Source organism: Scylla paramamosain, chromosome 1, assembly GCF_035594125.1.
Source record: "Scylla paramamosain isolate STU-SP2022 chromosome 1, ASM3559412v1, whole genome shotgun sequence".
NCBI classification, from domain to species: domain Eukaryota; kingdom Metazoa; phylum Arthropoda; class Malacostraca; order Decapoda; family Portunidae; genus Scylla; species Scylla paramamosain.
Window position 1 is genome coordinate 37,592,988 of NC_087151.1, and position 23,044 is coordinate 37,616,031.

General features: G+C 37.4%; 2 protein-coding genes across 2 annotated transcripts in view; both read right to left on the bottom strand.

Moving 5' to 3' along the window:
• Positions 1-1,978: 1,978 nt before the first annotated feature.
• On the bottom strand, positions 1,979-13,467 carry LOC135105113 (pre-rRNA 2'-O-ribose RNA methyltransferase FTSJ3-like). The gene is made up of 16 exons (XM_064013120.1): positions 13,317-13,467; positions 11,673-11,972; positions 8,571-8,734; positions 7,903-8,076; positions 7,555-7,671; positions 7,152-7,283; positions 6,839-6,970; positions 6,313-6,471; positions 5,917-6,050; positions 5,163-5,385; positions 4,867-5,010; positions 4,602-4,764; positions 3,864-3,993; positions 3,336-3,423; positions 2,492-2,679; positions 1,979-2,292 (listed from the first exon to the last, which is right to left on the bottom strand). The coding sequence occupies exons 1-16, from the start codon at positions 13,381-13,383 to the stop codon at positions 2,040-2,042; spliced, it is 2,568 nt and encodes an 855-aa protein (XP_063869190.1). The 5' UTR covers positions 13,384-13,467; the 3' UTR covers positions 1,979-2,039.
• A 1,113-nt stretch (positions 13,468-14,580) lies between these two features.
• LOC135105120 (serine-rich adhesin for platelets-like) overlaps positions 14,581-23,044 on the bottom strand; it is a 147,746-nt gene continuing 139,282 nt past the window's right edge. The window contains exons 11-13 of the mRNA XM_064013133.1: positions 22,776-22,928; positions 16,110-22,583; positions 14,581-15,756 (exon numbers count right to left, since the gene is read on the bottom strand). Of these exons, the coding sequence (XP_063869203.1) occupies positions 15,592-15,756; positions 16,110-22,583; positions 22,776-22,928 (6,792 nt within the window). The 3' untranslated portion in view covers positions 14,581-15,591. The remainder of the gene's footprint in view (positions 15,757-16,109; positions 22,584-22,775; positions 22,929-23,044) is intronic.

A 23,044-nucleotide genomic window follows, 5' to 3' on the forward strand; every position in this document is an offset into this window, starting at 1 on the left:
ATATATATATATATATATGAAATCAGAGAGAGAGAGAGAGAGAGAGAGAGAGAGAGAGAGAGAGAGAGAAGGGGAAAGAGAGTGTGTGTGTGTTTCAAAACATGTACCAATGGATAGAATTGATACCCGTGGGTGTCACTCATGAATAAACACACTCATGTCGGGAGAACGAGGCGTGCATTTGGCGTGTGTGCATGGAGTGTGACGCCCTCAACGCGAAGACAGATGATAGCATGTCAGATCGTCGCCTCGCGTAATGACCATGCGTTGTTGGGAACAGGAAATGTATAGTGTGCATTTTAAAGACCGCATTTTCTAGCGTTCTGGCGTCTTATCTATTAGTAGGCTCTAGTAAATCGTTATTGCGGTTTTCAAGGGTTTTCCAGTAATCAACTCCATGGCCAATGAAAATAGTACTTGAAAGAGTTTAAAGCGTTTCAAAACATTGTAAGAGCCTTGTTTAAGCACGAATGGAATCTTTCAGGCAACTGTACCACTAGCCCTGTTCACGCGTACTAAATTCTTCCTCAAAAACTCATCGAGACGAGCCCTCGCATTGCCCAAATTGACGGTACTTTGACGTATTGCAGAATAGATTACTCATATTGCACAAACACAGCATATTTGGAGGTATGAAGCACTAGGTATTTATAGCAAGTTTAATTTCCACACCCGCACGCTGTTGATGGATTAAGCAACACGGCACCTCGATACCTCAATTTTCATCGCCAACACCAGCATTTTCATCACTTTCGTGTCATTAACAATATCGTCATAATCATCATCATTATCGTTTATTACCACCATGACTCTCTCTCTCTCTCTCTCTCTCTCTCTCTCTCTCTCTCTCTCTCTCAGAAAACTATGATTGCATAGTTTCCTTGATTATCATGAACTTTCTTACACAATGGTGAACTTCTGTTATATAGTGAATATTCTAAGCTTTGTGGTTACTCAGAGAGCGACAGCAAAGACCAGGAAAGCTTTGAACTACGCGGAAACGATGATGATTCAAGAGACAATATTTCGTACGGTGCTTGACTTTCTTGTGGCGTGATGGGGAAGAGAAGAGAATGGGAGGTGTGAGGGTGTGGAGGAGGGAACGAGGAAGGGCTTTGGGTGAGGCACGGAGGGAAGAAGGCGACGCGTGCGTGTGTCCAAAGACGGAAAGCGAAAGTGAAAGTTTATGTTGGATGCTTGTATGAGAGAGAGAGAGAGAGAGAGAGAGAGAGAGAGAGAGAGAGAGAGAGAGAGAGAGAGAGAGAGAGAGACCTCTTACGAAGTGTCTTATCATTTCTAAGGGCGGCTTCCATCTTTTCATTATCTTCCCCATCATTTGTCTCTCTGAAAGACCTGTCCTGAAGGTCGTCACTCGCTTTTGATGAGAACTCTTTACTTGAGGAAAACAAGTACTTGTCTTACATGTATCCTCTCCATGCTTCATGTTCCCACACTGTCCCTCTGCTGCTCATACTTTATCAGTCCTCTCCTTTCCTAAAATGGCTCAGTCTATCAAATGAAGTTCAAATCCTTGAGAACCCAAGCTCTCTGTAGACCTCAATGATCCTTGACCACTATTTCTGTACTTCAGCTCTTATCCCACATGACACATGCTTTTCCTCATTAAGATTTTCACTCACCTTTCCTATGCATATGGCATTGCTGATGTACTCTTGCTTCATAGTCTATCATATCCATGCTTATCACTACTGTGCTTTTCTTAATTTCAAGATTTCTGTTGTTTGATATGGTGATGATTGTTGTTCTGTTGCTATTTATTGCACTAAGGTTAAAGTAAGTTGCAGGACAGAACTGAGTGTGATGGATAGTACTGGAAATTTAACTGGGTAATTTCTGGTTATATCTCAAGTGAACCCCTTTCACTTTGCTATACAAAGTGGTTCTATGGATGATAAATAAGAAAAATAAGTCTAAAACAATTTCACTGAGCTGTAAGCTAAGGTCATGAAACTTGTAATAACAGATTCATATTCATTTATTTTGTCTCAAGATCAACTAACCTAACCCCATTTAGATATTCAATGTCTATTTGTTTTTCTGTTTGACTTTCCTGGTCTTGATTTCTTCCCTAAAGTTTTCTTGACTGGCCTTGCTTTTCTTCCTTTCTTTGCCTCAGCTTTCTTCATTCCCCTTGTGTCTTTTTTCAGTCTCTTGTCCACCAATTTGTAAGGACCCTTGGTACCCTTGGGTTTTTTGCCACCATGCTTCTTCTTCATAACAACATATGAGGTTTCTTTCTTCTTCAATGGATTCATGGCCTTCTTGTACAATCTAAAAAAAAAAGAAATAAAATAATTCCTTAAGAGATCAGTTAAACATACTGTTTATGCAAGTTTCAAGTTAAATTTCATATACAGCAAGGCTGTATCTATTTTGTTGTACACTGAACAGCATCTACAAAACTTGCAGATACAGAGGATGTGGGTGGTTATACTTAAGCAAGCTACAACACTGAAAACAAATCACTTACTTCTTTACTTCTTGAGCCTTTTCCCTTTCAGACATTTCTGCATTGTTGACTACATTGTCAGCCTTCTTGCGAGCTTTGTCCAGTCGCTTCTTGACCCTACGCTTCTTGCGCGCCTTTGCTTCCACTACCTTCTTGATAGTGCGAGCATTGACATCCTTGTTACGGTCACGATACATCCTCAGGTCCTCCTGTGAGAGTATAAGTATAATGAAGTTTTATTCAACGGCAGTTCTAAGATTTTGCTATGGAAAACTATCACAGGAATTAACATAGAAAATGTAATTGTAAGATCTAGTACAGAACAGAGTTCATGCCATTAAAACCATTGACAGTAACACAAGCAAAATAAAAACAAAATTTGATGTCTTGCTTAATTTTTATCCTCCCAGAAAACCTGTCCGGTAAATGACTACCTTAATAAATAAAAAAAAATAAATAAATAAACCATGGTAATCCAAGCATGCTAGTCAGTCCTATGTGTTTGTGTGACATCTTTATACACTACAAGGATAAAGTTATGAAACAAAAACAAGCATAGTGGCAAGGTACAGTTTGAAATCTCTCACCTAACTGAACCTTACCTTACATCTTTTGCATGGATCAATAAATAAATAAATAAATAAATGAATAAATAAATAAATAAATAAATAAATAAATTATATACATATACTCGTATATATATATATATATATATATATATATATATATATATATATATATATATATATATATATATATATATATATATATATATATATATATATATATATATATATATATATATATATCAAGTAGAAGCTGTTTTGTGTAATAAGACTCTATCCCTACCAACAAGGCCACTCACCCGATCTACTGTAACTTGCACAGAGTTGAATTTCCGCTCGTCCTTCCTGAACCAGTCTGGGAGGTCGTCCTCATCGCCATTCATATACCTGCAAAGCAAGTCACTCAGCATCATACATGCCCTGTCTTCTGCATGCTGCCAGTCATATCACAGCCTCCATACCTGAGTTGGTCAGACTGCACAATTCACTAATGCATTCCTGGCTATTCACAGGTTTGCTTCAAATTAAATTTCTTAACACTTTTGGTATCACACACCTCATCTTGGTGTTATATGAACAGCATTTAATCACTCCAATGAATCATAATTGAAGAGAGGACTTCATATAAAAAGCAATTCACCTACCTTTTGTTCATTTTGCTTCTCTGTCCCAGAACAGAAAGCTTTTTCTACCCAATCAGATTAGACAGGACTAGTCTGCCTTTTTGACACTATTACCTCATATTATATCTGTATGTGCAGATTTTCATTTTATATTCACATTTTCTATTCAATGAGCCTAAGGGAAACCTATAACACATGCCTCACCTGTTCCATCCTGCATCCATTATATCTCGTTTTGCCTTTTTGGAGTGAATCATTTTAGTTGCCAAGGCGAGACCGACTGGATCAAGTCCTTCTGGTTCTTGGTTCCTTTTCCTCTTTTTTGAAGTGATTCCTAGAGAAACAGAAAAAGATAATTATATATAAAGTAAGAAATATAAGTTGAGAGGGACCAATGGGAAGACTGGAGACAACTTAGAGATTGTGAATGGATGATAATATGGGAAGGATTAACATCTGAGATGTACTATGACTGCAAAAAGAGTAGGACTCATAAACTGTCCAGCCTCTTGAGGGAAAATAGGGATGTGAAATGAAATGAGATGATGATAATGATTAATGAGGTAAGAAAGAATGAAGAAAAAATTCAAATACAGTAATTTAAATATAGTAAAGTATTTCAGTGTCACCCTGTGCAGGGAATCCATCCCTATGTCAGTCATGTGAAGGTTACAATGGTTCAAGCATTCAGTGATGATGCCAGTGCCACTCTTATGGTGGAAGCAGGACTTCATACTTTACAGAATCCATGTAGATGATGAAATAAGGATACCATTTTTCCTGTTCAATCTTTTAATGGATAGAAGTAAAATAATGAAAGCAAAATTTAGTAATGTTGGAATGAAAGCGTGTAAGTATGTACTATATCTATCTATAAATATCACTAATTTTTGAGATCCTGAATAACATATGAAACAGTCATGAACAGCTATGGTTAGTTACCTTCACCAACAGCTGATCCAGCTGCTCGGGGCATCTGTGGTCCCATAGAGTTGGGCTCTTCATCAGAATCAGAATCAGAGTCCCCATCAGAGTCTGAGTCAGGAGCATCTCTGGCCACCTCTGCTTCCTCTGACTGGTCACTAGTATATCCTGATTCGTTGCCCTGAGAGCAAAATTGAGAGTCACAAAACTCTTAAAAGCTAAGGATATTAAAATAGATAAATGTCAAACAGCTAAGCATGCTGGTAAAGGGTAGATGACTTACATTTGCTTCTGTTTCCTCCTTCTTCTTCTTCTTGGCTTTAGGTTCTTTACCCTTGAGCTTGCCTCCTTTAGCCACAAACTTCTGCATGGCTGCTTCAAGCTCATAGTCTTCATCAGCCTCAGTCTCTAGGTCCTTGAAAACATCCTGCAGGAGGAAGTAGCAGTAAATATTCCTTTACAGTGAAAAACTGAAAAACACTGATTAAAGTACTTAATGATTCTTACAGCCACAAATACGAGTACAGAGGGATCTATTATTCCCTATACTTACAAAAAAGGTCCAGCAGACTTCCTTACCTGACTGAACCAATTTTCTGCCTTACGAGCTTTTCTCAGTTCCTTTGAGTCCCCAACCAGGTCAGTCAGGAGAGGATTGACAGCATCACCGTCAGTCTCACCATCACTTCCTATGTCCGACATGGTTACTGAGTCCTTCAGACCTAGTCCTTCTTCATCGCTGTCTGTGTCCTCCTCTTCTTCACCCTCACCTATTTCCTTTTTTCCTTTATCCAAGTAGTATCTTAAAAAAAGAAAGACATCACCACATGTTACAAAACTGCTAAAGGAAAGACATGTCAATGATTTCTTGTTTCACTCATTTCTACTGTGTTTTATCTTTCCCCTTGACCTTAAGGCCACTGATCTGCTGGCAATCTCTTTAAAAAACCTGGCAATTGTCAGTTTCTTAGCAGGTGAGATGACTAAGATTGAGAAGAAATGCAAAACACAACAGGAGTATGGTATGTTACTAAACTTCTGATAATGATTGTACATATGAAATGCCTTGTTTCAACTAACCCCTTTTATGAAAATATCAATTTTGTATATAGATTGACTAATACATTATACAGATAAGTTATTACAATCTCTGGATATCAAATAAAGTAACACTACTAGGGAAAATATGCTAATCATAATTACAAAATCTGATGGCTTCACATAAATTATTCACAATATCTATGAAAGGTGAATAGATGAAAGGGTATCATTTTCCTTTATGGGATCTAGAGGTTACAACAATATCAATGTTCACCACATATCAGAGACTCACCTGCCTGTCCTGTCCAGTTTGCTTGAATTCCTGTCAAACTTGATGAAGGTTGGTCCCTTTGGCTCCTCCTCCTCCTCACTTTCTGACAGCAAGATGTCTGCTTCTTGATCAACCACTGAGTCCATATTCTGAACCTGTATGCACAACAGGATCACCACATTCAGACTTGTTATGCTCCTCTCTACTTCCTCAAGCAATTGAATTACAACCTATTTTTCCTCTAACTACCTGCTATGCTTTATTACTTTACTTTTGTCTCAATCACTCAATTTTCTCCTTTTACACACCCTTCCAAACTCATCTCAATTTCTCCAATGAGGCAATTAAATTTCTTAGCACAATTTAAATCTGTAGTTTTCATCCTTACAGAAGGATAAAAGTGAATCACTGACTTACCTGGGAGAGTTTCTCAAGGCTGAAAAGTCCATCTCTACCAGTCTCCATGGGGCCAGTGTCTCCTGGGATGGCTGACTTCAAACGTAGCTTTTCCTCAAGTTTCTTTTTCTCCTTTAATTTGCGTTTTCTAGCTCTCTTTTCCTCCTGAGCATGTTCAGTCTAATGGGATAGAATATAAGTTTTAGCATCACACACACAATTATGATTCACTCTTTTTTAATACATCTTTCTGTAAAATTACCAAAGCTTTAATTAGATGTAGGATGCAGTATTGCCTTTCCTTCTCAATATCAACTACCCATTGACTTCCTATTAAAATCAAATTAAATTTGTTTGTGGTCACATCTTCATCACATACAGGTTCACTGTTACTATTATTATGCAAGTTACATACATATATAGGCCTGATGTTACACTCCTTTATACAATGCTTCCAGATATGCAGTACTTAGGTAACTAAATCAGGAAGAATATGTACTATGATCACTCAACTTTTACACTTCTCTTCACTGACACTTTATCTTACCTTCAGCTCTAAAATCTGTTTTTGCAGTTTGTCCAACTCCTCCTCTTCTTCCTCCTCTTCAGTCTTTTCCACTTCTGCTTCTCCTGTTGCCTCTGCTGCCACCTTCTCTTCTTCCATTTTCTTCATCTCGGCCTGAGTGAAGAAGAATGGTATAAATAAAACAACTCTGATACTCTGCTGAGTGAAGGAAGTTCAATCATAATTCCACTCAACAAAGCTCCCATTTCCTAACCTAATTAGATGAAGCTCATATTTAAGGAACCACATAAACAAGCATGGTTACCAAAATGAACACACCACAACAATCCTGTACCTTGAAATTCTTCCTCCAGGTCAACAGTTGCCGCAGATCCTTTCTTCCCAAAACCTTGATGTCCTTGCAGTTTTCTATGATGGCCTCTGTGGTTAGTCGATGGTTCTTGATCTTGTCATCATCAAAATAAAGCTGGAAGTGATATTCACAATAAATTTCTTTTTCCTACGGAGACTAACATAAACTAATCTCTAGGGAGTGGGATAAAGATTAACAAGAAAATACACAGAAGAAGGGAGATACCAAACGCCCCATAGAACTGTAACTGATATAATGACTGAGTTCAGGGATACATCTGGTTAACAATCTAACTGCTCATGAAAAAGATAGGTATCACAAACTTCATGAAACACAATAAAAAAAATAAATTAATTAAAAAAATAAAAAAAAGACCATGTGGTACCTCAGAGGCCTCTTGTAGAACATCAATAAAGTTGGATGAATTGATGAATCTTGAGACAGGAACCTTGTTGTATAGTGTTGTTGCTCCCTCAGCATAACCCTCGGCTTTCTGTTTTACCTGCAAGAAATGTGTATATATTCATTTTACTGCTTCACTTTTAACACAATTTTTAGTACCTACTATAAGAAAAGCAAAATTTGGTTTTAAAGTAAAGAATCATTATGTGTTTTTGATAAGTTATTTTTCCATTTTACTTAGATCTTTCCCTAAAATACAAATAAATGATAAATGCTGATGAAGTCATTCTATAAAATGGTAGGTACTGTCAATGCAATACATGACTCTTACTTTCTCTGGTTTGAGAATGTTGAGCTTTGTGGTGGGTTCTGGATCCAGCTCTTGGAAGACATGCTTGGGTGAGAAAAACTCAGGATCCACTCTGTCAGGCTTGAGGTAGTTCTGACACACCACAAAGATCTCAGCAGACTCATAACGGGAGGCTTGTGGCTTTGTTGATTCCACCTGCAGGAAAGGGAACACTCATTTGATTTTACATTCCAAAAACTCTCCTCGGGACATAGTTACTACAAATATCTCAATCTATTTTTGTCCATGCATGCTCTAATACTCTTATTCTCCTCTCACCTCTTTTTCTTACACAGCATTCATTCTCATATTCACTGAAGTTTGTCCACCTACCATACTCATATACACTTGTTCCTAAGAACTCCAAACAAAAGGATGCAGGAGAAGAGTTTATTCTACGAGTACTGTTGTTATTTATTCATGCTCTAATCTTCTCATTATCCCCTTGTCCCTTTCAAATACCTACTCCAGAGCTTTGTCCTCCCATATATACAAAGGTCATCTACTACATCTTCCATACTCATACATTCTCTGTCTCTTCCTTAGTAATCTCATATCTTGCCTTTTTCAATGTAGCCAAAAACATCTTAAGGTGCTACATTTAAACAATGATGCATTTACATTTTGCAATATCACAAGGGGCACCTTACCCTCTTAAAGAGCTTCCTGAAGACATACTCCAAATTGAAGTAATCCTTGGATCTGAACACCTTGGTGACGAAGCAGCCACCTTTCTGCAAGAACTCGCAGGCCAGCTTGAAGGAGTGCAGCACAAGGAGGTTCTGCTGGTAAGCATCATGCAGCCAGTTCTGACCTATGGAACAAAAGCAAACCTATAGCCATCTGTCAAATAAACAACTAAGACCAGTCCTATATTCTAACAGCAGGAAGAATTATATAAAACTCAAGACCAATATATATATATATATATATATATATATATATATATATATATATATATATATATATATATATATATATATATATATATATATATATATATATATATATATATATATCTGAGATAGTGTTAGTGGTGAATGGGAGCCATTTGGTCACCTTATGTCTCGCCAGATTAAAGGACATTATGTGCTTCTCTTTCACATGCAAATGTTACACTACCTTTTATTAGCTTCACATAAAAAAAAAAATATATACCATAATTATGATGATGGCTCTCTGAATGTAGCCTGAAGATGCTACAAAACTGTCACCTTGGCAGAACCTACAACCAAGTCATATTCTATCCGTAAATTAAAAACATGAAAACATAAGAACATAAGAATGAAGGAGATTGCATGCAAAAGGCCAGCTGCCCTAAACTGGGCAGCTACTGTACTAACCACATCATTCTTTTATCATGCCCTACCCCTGGTTAGCCTTCCTATTGCCAACTTGTCTTCCCTATCCATATACTCATCTAACCTTCTCTTGAATCTACGTAGTGTACTGACCGCTGACCACATTACAACTAAGCCTATACTACTCATCCACCACTGCTAGTGAACCAGTTTTTACTAATCTCTTTTTAAACCAACACTTATCTAGGTTACATCCATTACCATGAGTTCTGTTCTAACTGTTTACTATGAGAATGTTACTTATATCGTTTATTGTTTTACTATTTACCACTGATGGGGTTTCAGGGCCTGTTCCACTGACAGTGCTGCAGGGCTGTCAACAATAGCAACAAAGTTAACACTGAAATTTATCCTTTTTAACATGTTTGTAACATAAAAGGATTCTGTGAAAAAAGTGAATCTTCAGTGCTTTCTTGAAGGCTTCCATACTGCCAATGCTCTTAACATTTTCATGTAACTTATTATGCGGTGTTCCCTTCTTAAATACTCTGAATCCCAGTTATGAATTCACTCTGGGCTCACAGAGTCTATGTTGTTCTACAGTGTTGCAGTAATACACCAGTATCAAAGTAAACATCTTGCAGTAAGTCCCTTATATATCTGGATTTATCAAAATGTATTGCTTGATAAGTCAGGATACACATTTTGTAGACTGTACATGCCAGTGCAAGGCTATAAGTGATGGTGTTATTCTTTCACATGGAGATAGATCCTTTACCACCTGTGCAGCTCTTTTCATCATTAGTTGTAATTTCTTCAGTAAGTAATTGGGTGTATCATAATACAAGCTGAATTACCCAGTGTTGCCTGGGTAAAATTTGGCTCTCCAAAGCACGGTTTATCACCCTAAATCAGTCGTTTGTTCAGCAAAGCTATTAACCAAACAAAGTTTACTATATAATAAACCTAAAATATACATCCATTTACTAAGTTAAATGTATGTCATGTCAACTTCTGTTCACGATTCATAATATTGGTTAATTGATGAAACCTACTTGAAAGATTAATTCGTTGGAGACCTCTGTATCACAAAATTCAACCACCTACTGAAGAAATCAGTAGGTTGATGGAATTTAACTCCAAGCTAACAATGAAAGCTCCATTTATATCTCTCCCCACCATCAAAAATCCAAGTTAACAACGAATGCTCGGAACCATCAAAAATGGGTCATGGCATACCTGGTGCCACCATCAAGAACTGGGTTATGGTTTTGGGTTGGAAGTAATTAAGACATAGCCTATGTCACTTTCCAGATCAAGGAGGACCCGCATACCAAATTTCATCACAATTAGTTCAATAGTTTTTCTGTGAAAACTGGACACACCCACACACAGACAGACTGTATTTATTAAAGATAGTGAATTGCAATAATCTAGCTTGCTAATTGCATGATTATAAACAAGCATCTTCACAGTAAGGCCAACCATGCTGTATGGTATGGAAAGTGTACCAATAACATAGTGACAAAAAGCCAAGATGGAAGTAGCAGAATTGAAAATGCTGCAAGATATGGTAGTAGCAGCATTGAAAATGCTATAGTGTTCTCTTGAGTAACGAGATGAGACAAAATAAAGAATGAACACATCAGAGGGACAACACACATATGTCGGTTTGGGGACAAGGCAAGACTGAGATGGTTCAGGCATGTAAGAAGGATGCTGAAAATGGACCTACTCAGCAGGAGAAAGAGAGGAAGACCAGAGAGGAGATTTAAGGATACAATGAAAGAAGATATGCAAATGGTGGGTGTGACAGAAGATGCAGAAGAATGAGCATACTGGAGAAGGATAATCCGCTTTGGCAATCCCTAATAGGAGCAGCCGAAAAGAGAAAAAGAAGATGAAGAAGAAACAAGCATTTTCATAGTCTTTTTATCCAAATATTTTCTTGACAAATTAAATATTCTTACATGGTATGTACCCTGATTAACTTGATTTTTAAATGACAAATTACAATTAATTATTACACCCAAATCTTAGACTGTCTTTTTTGCTGCCATAAAGTTATCATTAATCTTAAAACTGGAGATATTAAACCTCCTAAGACAATCATTTTGTCTTCATAGCACCCTTGTTAATTCCTTTTACCCATCTGAACACTTCTATCATGTCCCCATGCATCCTTCTCTCCACGGAATGCATGTTGTCATTTAAACCTATTTTTGTACAGTAATCCTTTCATCTTCATCAACCTCTATACTGCTTCTAAGGAACCTGTCTTTCCTATTGTATGGTATCCAAAACTACACTGCAAAGTTCAGATGTGGTCTAACTAAAGCTAAATATAGCTTAAAGATAACCTCTGCACTTCTGTTTGTCACACTCAACCACAAGCATCAAGCATCTCCCATTCCCTTTGCCATGAATAACACCAGGCAGGCATTCACTCACCAACATTTGGGGCACCATCATGAAGAACAAGATCTGCCTTCCATGTCTTGAGGGTTGCCTTCAGTTCTTGCCGCACCTTCTCTGTTGTTATGTCACCAACAATGGAAAGTGTCCCAGGGATAGGATTGATTGGGAAGAGATCAACACCAACAATGATAGATGAGACAGGCATGTACTTCTTGGCCACCTGCATCCAAGAGCCTGGAGCGGCACACAGATCAATGCACACTCGTGACTTCTGCAGGAACTCATACTTGGTGTTGAGTTGAACCAGCTTGTATGCAGACCGGGCACGGAAACCTGGGGATTGTAAAGAAAGTTTTAGAGACAACTTTTCACATCATTTGCTGACCCACACTTAGGATAGTGATTTTTCACATTTTGATTACTCCTCCTGATACTGATTACTGAAACTATGTTCATAGAGTTCTGGGTATTCTTTTAGTCTTGCACTACTCTCAACATGGCTTTTCTTACTCTTCTCTTCATAGAGCTTCTCATTCTGAGTAATTTGAACCCCATATATACCCACCACAAATTGTTTATACTCGTATTGCTGACAGCAATATTTGAAAATTTCTCTGTTTTGGGGGAAACAAGTTTGCTTGCTGCCGAGACAATGCTGAGAACTGATGCATCCTTGCATGTGATGGACAGGCAAGCACTGAGGCATGCCAGTGAAGGTGTGTTTGTCCATGCATGTGTATGTTATATCTGTTGTGCAAGTGTGAAATTAATCACAGTGATTGGTTCTTTTGCTTGGGAATGCAGCCACTGGCCAATTAGAAACTACAAAATTAATTTAGCCAGTCATAGCATTTTATTTCATCCCCGTGGAGATAGAAATGGCTCAATTTGAAATATTTTTGTTAGTCTGAGGAATTTGTCTGTTGGTAGTGGGTGTCTCCTCAATTATTTCTATTCCATCGCCAGATCTTACGAAGATAAACAAGGTAACGACTTCATATTAATTTCATAGCCTTGCCAATTAGGTTAGATTAGGATAGTTTGGTTAGTCTTGTTAAGGTTTGGTTAGTTTAGGTTAAGCTGGCTTAGCTTATATTAATTTGGTTAGGTTAGGTTAGGTAGGTAAGGATAGTTTGCTTAGGTTAGATTAATTTTATTAGGTTGGGTTTGGTGGTAGTGGTGGTGGTGACAGCCGGGTGGCGGCCATGGGCTAGCAGCAGCCAATCATCTTATGGAGAACATTGTGAGTGGGTGTTACTGCTGTGTTACTTATATATGAGGACAAAACTATTTTTTACTGGTATATTTTGGTCAGTTTCGTATTAATCTGCTTTACATTATTACCGCAAAACATTAGTTTCTGATGGGGAGTGGGGTGGAGGTAAAGAAATAAGAACTAATGATTTGCGAGAAAAACATCGTGCAGATGCATTCAAAACTACCAGAAAAAATTGTTTCGTCCAGAATAGAGACTGGTGCAAGAGTAAAAATTTACCAAGTTGTTTCACTGACTGGGTTTCTTTCTTATATACTTTCAGATAAACTGGTACTACTCACTGTTATCAGCTAAGCACTGTGGATGCGGGGCAGAATTTTGGTATCCCCCGACTATGATACAGGTGAAATGATTTTCATAGCCCATTTACATAATAAAAACACATATATACATAACGTTACCTGCAATCTTAGCCTTGTGATAATAGGTATCCTTTCGCTGCTTTCCCTTTTTGCTCTTTTTACCCATTTTTCTAGAGTAGTCGTCACCAGCACTCCTCTTACACGTGTTTGTGTTTGGGTCTGTCTGCTGGCCTGGTGGCGGCAAATTATCGACATCCTAATTTGTTTGTGCGTCAAAGACAAGTCACCATATCGATAATAAAGTAATTGATAATTATATAGATTATATTTGATGTGTTTTTTTTTAGTTGTATATATATATTCTTTTATGTTATTTACTGTGATTTTCATTCAGGATCAAGGTTTTTCCTTTCTCTCTCTCTCTCTCTCTCTCTCTCTCTCTCTCTCTCTCTCTCTCTCTCTCTTATGAAACAGATTTGAAATGAAGTAGACTGACTCACTCAGATTTATCTCATTACAATGTTAAACCAAGACAAATAAAGTAAGTGTATCGCATTAAGCCTTCCAGGACAACTTTGCGGTTATTAATGTCACCATATACTTCTTACTTCTAAATTCCCCGAAAGAATAGTGACTGCTCTGATGCCTTCAGTTGCCTTTATGTAGTGACTTCTTCGCCTTATTAATTCCTGGTGGGATCGGTTGCTCTTCTATACTGTCACCAATTACTTCTGTCTTGTGCATCCTCTTCCCTCAGGCCCAGCTGTCAGATAACTCTCGATTTCATTTTACCTAAGCCTGTCTTTCCCTACTTCTTCTCTCTTCCACCAGTATGATGGTTCTCAAACATTATCTCCCAGTCCAATAGATCAGCAACAAATGTTTTGAATAGAGTGGCAGGATTGCAATGTAGAACCATGGTCAGCTTCTTAAAGAGCTTGAGTGAGTCTATTCTAAATGAATTATTCTAATCTTTAGAGAAAAAAGCGTTTTCTTATGTCATTCAAACATTATATATATATATATATATATATATATATATATATATATATATATATATATATATATATATATATATATATATATATATATATATATATAATATTAAAATCCAGCTCTCGCCATTCCCACAAAACTGGAGCCGTTATTCTTCCCTTCTTATCTCACACATTTACTCCATGCTAGTTCATATTCTACTGTATGTGTATGCTCTCAAATATCCAGATCTCTCCATCCCCACCATAACAGACCTGTTCTTCCTGCTTTCTTATGTTCACTTATTCAGTTCATTCTAGTTTATATTCTACTGTGTGTGTGTGTGTGTGTGCTGAGATTTTGTGTACATGATAATAAAATGTCACCATAACAGTTTTCATTTTTAATGATGAATATGGAAAGCTTAATGAACTCATTGAACATTTCAATACATTAAGTGTTATCTTTAGTATAAAAATGTTTTCTTTTTATTATAGTTACAAAACATTTGCCAAGACATTGGTATTCAATATTATCTATAATAATGAACTTGAACAAAGAAATTTCAACACTGAAATAATAGTATAAAAGATTAAGCTATCTCAAAACAAGAAATAAAATACAAACTTGTGTAAAGAATTAAAACAAAATTTAACTTAAAATGCACTGCAAAACTGATTAGCATTTGCAATACAAGATATTACACTTACACCAAGACTACATATCTGGCATGGGGTGTCTTATCAATGTCATATTCTGCAATACATATCAACTGCTGTCTTGATTTGTTTCTATATGTATGGGGATGGCTGGTGGACAAAAGTTGTACATTTTACACAGGGACAGCCATATGTATGCCTACTACCTTCTTGTAACTTTTCTTATGTTCTTATATTTTTATAGATAAGAATAGGTCATGTTTATTTTCATGCATACAGAACATCAGTACACATACTGTATATTTACTAATCTTATACATAGTATTACTTTGCAGTTTCATTATTTAGAGTTAATATTTCAACACAGACAGAGATAATTTCCTTCAGCTAGGATACATCTGACAAATCACAGCTGAAGGAAGCAGAATTTATCCAAACTAATGTTCGTTATGTAATACTTATTTCATGGCTTTCAGTTTCATTCCATTTTTGTAAATATATTCTATCTTTAGCTATCTCGTAATGGTTGGTAACAAAAATTTATGTAATACATCACAAATTAAGCAAAAGTGTAACTTTGTGATGGCTCTTATACTACTGATACCTTTCTTTTTTGCATTTGGCAATTTCATGTTTGGCAACGTGATTTAAAAAAAAAAAATTTAGTCACCAAATGCACAGTCCTACTATACTCTTTTGCATGAAAATTCACAACACAATGCTCCACAGGACAAGAGCCCCTACTCAGTCAACAACCTTGCTTCACTAAGGGCCTTCCGAGGGGTTGTGCTGCTGCGCATACTTCTTCTTAAGTTCTTAGGACTTCCAGGTGTATTCTTGTCCTCACCTTTAATTTCTTGTTCACTCTCAGAATGGGCACTAGAGCTGTCTGCCTTTCTTGAGTCCTGAGTAGTAATATTTACATGAAACAACATCTGAATCAGTCAAGATAAATCTTTAAATCATTAGTGTCTCAGAAGTTATCTATATGTATACATATTTACTGGATTTGTTGTATTCCAAGATAAATTTTACCTATAGAAAGCCAAAGAAAGTTTTTTAAAAATATAAAATATTCTGTAAATAATTACTGCCCAGTGTAAATTAGTCAGGAAATGACAATGGCTATATAAATATGATTCTGATTTTGACTTGAATACATATTTTACAGGTAATTTTATTAAGACACTAATAACATGTAACATACTAAGATCTCAAAAGAAAAATTAATGAAAAATATAGCATGTCTGCAGCTTACCTTTGTTAGAAAGGAGGCATCACTGGACTGATTCCTAAGCCTTGAGCTTCTCCTGACAGGAAGCAGGGCAGGGGATGTAGATGATGATGATGATGATGATGATGATGATGATGTTGATGAAGGTAAGCATGTATGAGGCCTTCCAACAGACCAAGGAGTATCACAAGCAGATGATTCTTCTTTAATGGATGACAAGAGGGGACTCTTTTTTTCCCCTTTGTCCTCCTTTAACACAGTGTCTTCTGGAGTATCTGGTGAACCATTCTTTGCAGGAAGCAGTTTAGCAACTTTACATCTTTCTGGCTTGTGTAAATTATCTGAATCTTCACATAAAAGTTCAGAGTTTTGATTTTGCACAGATAGCAACATTCTTTCTTGGGAAGCACTTCTGCTGGCATTCAGTTCTTTTTCTCTTGAACCTGCACTACTTGGTGAACTGGCCTGCAGTTTTTTCTCCTTACTCTCTTTGTCAATACAGAGAGATGAAACTGAATCATGTGAATCTCTTGAACTTCTCGAGTCCTTAGGTGCATCTGCCAGGGATTCTTTCCTTTTCTGGCCTGCATTTTCAATAGCAAATCTGTTAGGTGCATCTGGGCTACTTTCAGGATCAGAAGTAACTGTCTGTTCTTTTTGAATGCTGCTAAAGTTATTGAGTGATTTTATGTGACTCTTGGCTGACTTTGGCACCTCAATTTGTAATGAACCAGATGCACACTCACCCGCCACTCCCCGAGAGGACCTCCTGGTGCATATCCTTCTGTTGTCAGGCTTCTCTGTATCTGGGATGGATACTGAAGGTGGAATAGTCACAGTTTTGCTTCTTTGAAGTGTAGATGCTTTAGGACAGTGATCTGATGAGCTTTTAGGGATAGTGGTTTCATCTTGTTCTTCTGGTATGGTCTTATGAGGTGAGTTAATACCTCCACTGCTTTTCTGCAGATTGAGGTTGGAGAAACATAGAGAGACATTCTTTTGAGAAGTACTGTCATCTAAGGCATCCACTTCAATAGGGACTTTGGCATCACTGAGATCTACTCCCGGTGAGACAAGCTCACACTCTTCATCACTAACATCAGGACTGATGAGTACTTCTTTTGTAAGAGCTACCTGAGATAAACACTGAGCTTTGCCCACTGGAATCTGAGCAAGTCTACCATCCTTGCTTCCTGAGTCACTGCTCACATCTTTCCCATCCTTTGTCAAGCACAGCTGCCGTATGTGGGACCTCAATGACTTCTTTGAGATTAAAAGGTCAGTTTTTCTATCTTCAACATCTCTGTTATCAATACCCTCTGGTGTTGTTCCTACAGTTTCTTTTTCATCCTCTTCTTCAATTCCTGATGTGGACAGAACTTCTACTTCTTCACCTTCATAAATTCCTTCAGCCATTCCTTGGTTTAATTCCTCATCAATATGTTTTTGTGAGCGATCAACTTGTCCAGTTTCTTCATGGTCAATTCCATTTTCTAAATTCTGAAAAGATCCAGCATCTTTTTTCATTTCTTCATGTTGAGTTTCACTTTCAGAGACTTGAGCAGATTCAGCATTGTTTCTAATTTCTTCATGCTCAGTTCCATTTTCAATGTCCTCTGCAAGACCTGCCTTGTCACTTGTATCATGTTCTTTCATTCTGGGGACTTCAGACAGAGGCTCTTGATTTTCTGAATCTTTAATGGCATCCAAAGACTTTTGGCTCTCTTCTTCTGTTAATGAATTCTGTTCCTTAATTAATATTTCACAGTCTTGGGATTTACATGAAATTTCATTGGAAAGAACATCAAGTTTGGAGGAAGCTGTCTCTCCTTTATTAAGTAATGTATTAGACTGAGCAGTTGTATCTTCCATAACTTTACTTGGTACTTCATTTTTACTGTGACCAGATGATTCAATCTGACTTACATCATCTGAATTGGGCTTGAATGGGCTTGAAGGTTTGTTGGGAAGTTCTTTCAGTGTAGTGTCAGAAGATGAGGAAATACTCCTCTTTGCTAAGGTCAACCCATGAAGTGGTTCCTTGTTTTGTGAGCTTGGTGGTAGTGCTTTGGAAGAGGATTCCATTGCATCAGTTTCTGTTGTCTCAGTCACAACAGTTTCCATTGAGACATGAGGAGTATCCTCTGTGTTTTTAACAATAGGAGTCTTATCCGATTCTGCAGGCAGCACATCTTGGTTGCTTTCATTTGAGGCCACAAGAGTCTTTTCCTCACTGGAATCAATATTTATGTCTTTTGGTGCAGAAGCTTTGGAATAAGATATATTTTTACTTGTTACTGTGAAAGTCTCACTGAATGTATACTCTTTTTCTAAAGTGAAAATTTTATTTAAAGATTTTTCTAAAGTTTGTGTCTTGTTTTGGGTGTCTGGTGCTGTGGACACACTTTCTAAAGAGCAGCTCTGGCTTCTCCTCCTTTTTGATCTCTGTTGTCCTGCAGCATTTAAAGCTGACCCTCTCCGATGGAAAGCTCGCACTGGTGATGAGTCTGAATCAGAAGCCATTTGCAGCTCCTGCTGAGCAAACGACTTTCTCAGAGAACGGCTTCGTCTTCGAGTCCTGGGTGCCGGGTCCTCCGAGGCATCACTGCTTGCTTCGTAGGCTTCATCTGCTCCCTCTATACACTTGTCTCTTGATTCGTCCATAACTGATTCTATTTCTTCTGTGTTGCTCAATTTCAGAGCTAAAGAGAGACTACCATCTGTTGATGTATTGATGTCTGACAATCCCTCTGCTTCATTTGTTTCTACTGATTCAGTGTCTAATGTTTTGGGGGAAGCTTCTTCTATTGTGTTCATTCCCTCTACTGAGGCTGAATAATTTTCTTTACCTGCATTATTGGAAGTAATGTACATAAACTCATCATTCAGAACATTATCATGTTCTGTTTTTTTAAAATGCTTATCATCACTGGTCTCTTGATCCTTGTCTCTTGTAACTTCTCTGCTACTATAATCAATATTTTTTGCTTCATTATCATTTGGGATGCTTAAATCATTCCCTGTAGTTAAACGCTTACCATTATCAGAAGTGCAAGGTTCGTCCTTTAAATCCTTGTTCTTCTTCGTAGTATCAGATGACAATGTATCATTACTTGGTAATACCTCATCATCCAGAAGATGTGAATTTTTGGGACTGCCTTCACCTCTTTCAATTTGACTGTTAAAATGGGAGGCACTGTTCTCTCTTGTTGTTTCTTTGCTATCTTTGCCACATTCAGAAATTTCCATACTTTCATTTAACACAAAAGCTTTTAAAAAGAGTGGCTCTCGCAGCCCACGAATTTCTGCCAGCCGGCTCTCATCCTTCACAATGGTGTCTAACAGGCTATCAGTGTCTTTTTGATCCTCTATATGAGTCACAGATTTACTACTCATGGCTTCTGTGGATTCCAGCAATGGATAACTGGCTGAGTCAGAAGTTTTGACTTGGGAAGCACATAGAGACATTTCACTGTTTTTAATGGATTCTTTGTCATCTTGTACATCATGACCTGAGTTCTCCTGTTCGTTCTTCACAGATGATTCACTGAGGAGTCTTTCCCTCAAGCCATGAATGCTTGATGGCCGACCAGTGTCCTTCACAATGTTCTGCAACATACTTTCAATTTCTTCATCTTCATCCACAATCACAGATTTATCATCATCATCACTTATTGCATTTTCATGACCATTGAGAAGCTCTGAATTCTGAACTTCATTATTGCTTCCTTCTTTTTCACTGTTATCTATCTTTACTGTATTTGACTTATACAAGTTATTCATCATTCTAGAGACAGGATCCTGCACTGCATCTTTACTTTGTTCACTACTTCTACGACGATGCACAAGTGGTGTCTTGCTTGCATCTTTTGTATCAGTGGGAGACGTTTTGATGGGAGATACTTCTGCCATCATGCTTGTATCTTTTACATCAATGGGAGATGCTTTAAGAGGAGATGTTTTAATGGGAGACATTTTAATGGGAGACATCTTAATGGGAGATGTTTTAATCTCTCCTTCCTGTTTCACTTCTTCCAGTGAGTCCTCAACCTCTGTCACTACTGGCTCCTCCTTTAACACAATAAAGCCTTTGGTGTCTTCTATGGTAGACACTTCATTGGACTCTTTACAAGAAGTGATAGCCTGGTCTGACTCTGGTGCTTTGAGAATAACACTTTCATCGTCTCTTACACTGTACTGTGATACGTCGCTAGTCTCTGAAATGCTTCCCATGATGACTTTGGTTTCGCATCCAGATTCAAGAACTGTGATATCATGAAAGCTATTTGAAATCTTGGAATCATCTTCTTTATCTTCATCATGGTGGCCACAATGATCTGCAGCCTCCAGAGTAGTATCCTTGCCATCTTCATCTTGGTCACTGGTGATGAGAGTAACTGTCTCCTCCTCAGTGCTGTTGTCAATCTTTATAACTTTGCTTTCTGGATTTAGTACTATGCACTTTGTGATGATGATGTCATCTACTAAATTACTTTCCTCATCAATTACATTTTCATATTCTTCAGTATTGTTACAAGACTCCTTCAGCAGTTGTTCTGATGCATTACTAGCGATTTCATCATCATCTTTTGTAAATACATTACTTCTTTTATTTGTGCTAAGAATACTATCACAATCATCCTTCACCTCATCTGGCCCATTTTCAAGAACTACTTCACCATCTCTGTTTTCATTACCAGTGACAACATCAATAGTAACTTTATCTTCAGTATTTTCACTCTCTAACTGGATTTCTTCACAACTAACATCTGCATCACTTTCAACCACAAAGGAATCATCCTGATGTTCTTTACTGGTGTCATTTTCTGATGTATCAGCTGTGTTAGATTTTGCCTCCACAAGTGTTCCCTTATCAGACTCATCTGCATATTTACTACTGCTGTTTGATTCATCATTGGGCTCAGTATCAACCTTATGAATAGCCTGGTCCTTTGTACTGTTCTCCTTAATCAAATTGTCTTCTTCTTTCCTACACTCTGTTGAATTTTCCAATTCTAATTTGGCTTTACCATGTTCAAAATCGTTATCCTCATCACCATCACCTCGGTCATAATCACTACTGTCTTCTGAGCTGTTACCATGTGCATCAGTATTCACACTGTGCACTCTAAGATACTCAGCTGCAGAAGCATCATTGCAAATTTCTTCATGAGAGTCGGTGCTTGCCTTTTTCTCACTGCTTATGACTTGTTCTTCCATTGGCATAATATTTACTGCTTTTATCTCATTGTCTTCATTTACACTTAGCTCCCTAATACTTGTATTGTTATTGTTCTCAAATTCTTCTACAATGAAATTGTCTCTCAATTCTTCTAAATCAGTCACTGTAAAATTCATGCTTTTTCTTCTTATTCTTTTTTGCTTCAGTGAAAGTTTTTGTTTTCTTGAGCTTTTCCTTTCCTGTGTTTTGCTTGAGGTTCCCAAGGAGGCGGCATCACCAGAATATTCACAAACTTCATCAAATTGGCAGCTATTTTTTCTGATCTCATCTCTCAAGTCTTCTTTGTCCATCACAGTAAATTTGGGTCTTTTTCTAGATTTCTTCTTCCTTGCTTTCTCTAAAGTCTCTAGCTTTTCTTCAACTGGATGGCTGAAGTTGATGTGTTCAAGAGTGTGATCAGTGTCTGGCAAGACATCTGATTCATCTGCTTTACTTAGATGAGCATGTTTTTCACTGCTACTGATTGAACTTCCAATCATAGTTTTGGTAGTTTTCTTACTTTTCTTCTTAAGTTTTATCGTTTCTGCTTTATTTGTTAAAGCTGCATCAGTTTCTTTGTCCTCTTTATAGTTCTGAACTTTTCCTTTCTTTCTTTTCTGCTCTAAGACCTCCACTGATTTTCTCTTTGTTCCTTTCTTCTTAATACTTTTGTTACTGAATGAACTTCCTTCATCAGCAACATGGCTATTTATATCTACTTTCTGGATTTCTTCTTTCATACTCTCTTTACTGTCTGTCAGTGAAGTTGGCACTTCTGGCGAGTCTTCAGTAATTTTATAACAAATGTTGTCTGTTTTCTTTTGCTTACACACTTTCTTATTCACTGAGGATTTAGAGAGTCCAGATTTGGTCTTCATAAGGGATATGCTCTTACTTGTTGCAGGAAGTTCATTTTCTTCCTCCACATGGTTTGATACCTTTCTTTTCTTTCCCTTTGGAGTAAGAACTTCTTTGGATTTCCTTTTCTTTTTCTGCTTTCTATCACTGTCATTACTTCTTGAGCTGCATGGTAAAGGTTCTTCATCAGTAGTATCATTAATTACATTCACAATCTCAAGTTCCAGTTTCACATCTTCATCACTGCTCATCTCTGAAAATGGAGGTCTAGGAAACTCTTCATGGTCATTTGTTTGAACTTTTCCAGTCATTCTTTTATTTGTACAAGATTTTGATGAGCCAGCCTTTGGGGATTTTTCCTTCTTAAACAGGTAATCAACACCTGCTCTGATCTCTTCATACTTGTCTCCATAGAAAGTCTGAAAGAAAACAATATTGCTTAATATACTGATAAAAATCCATTACTATGTACCACTGATAAAAATGAAAACAATGACTATGTATCAACAACTGATTTTCATGTATCAACAACTGATTTTCCTTTATGATTGATGATTAACAGGTGGAACTCAACTAAAATACTAATGATGGTGTTTTTGACGACTCATTACCTGATGTGCCCCACGGAGAGTCATGCTTTTCAGGATGAGACGAGTGCTCCACTGGGACAGGCCAAGCCATGATACTCTCTCCCTCTCTGCCCAATCAGGAATATTCTCAGGAAGTTTCAGCACCTTGGCAATATACGTTCTTGTCTTCCCAAGCTGTAAGTTAATGGATGAAAGATTACACATAATCTAACACCAAAAGACTGTTGAATTGTTCACCACAAGATGTCTCACACAGCACCAAGTCCTGGATTAGGGATTACATCTTGAAT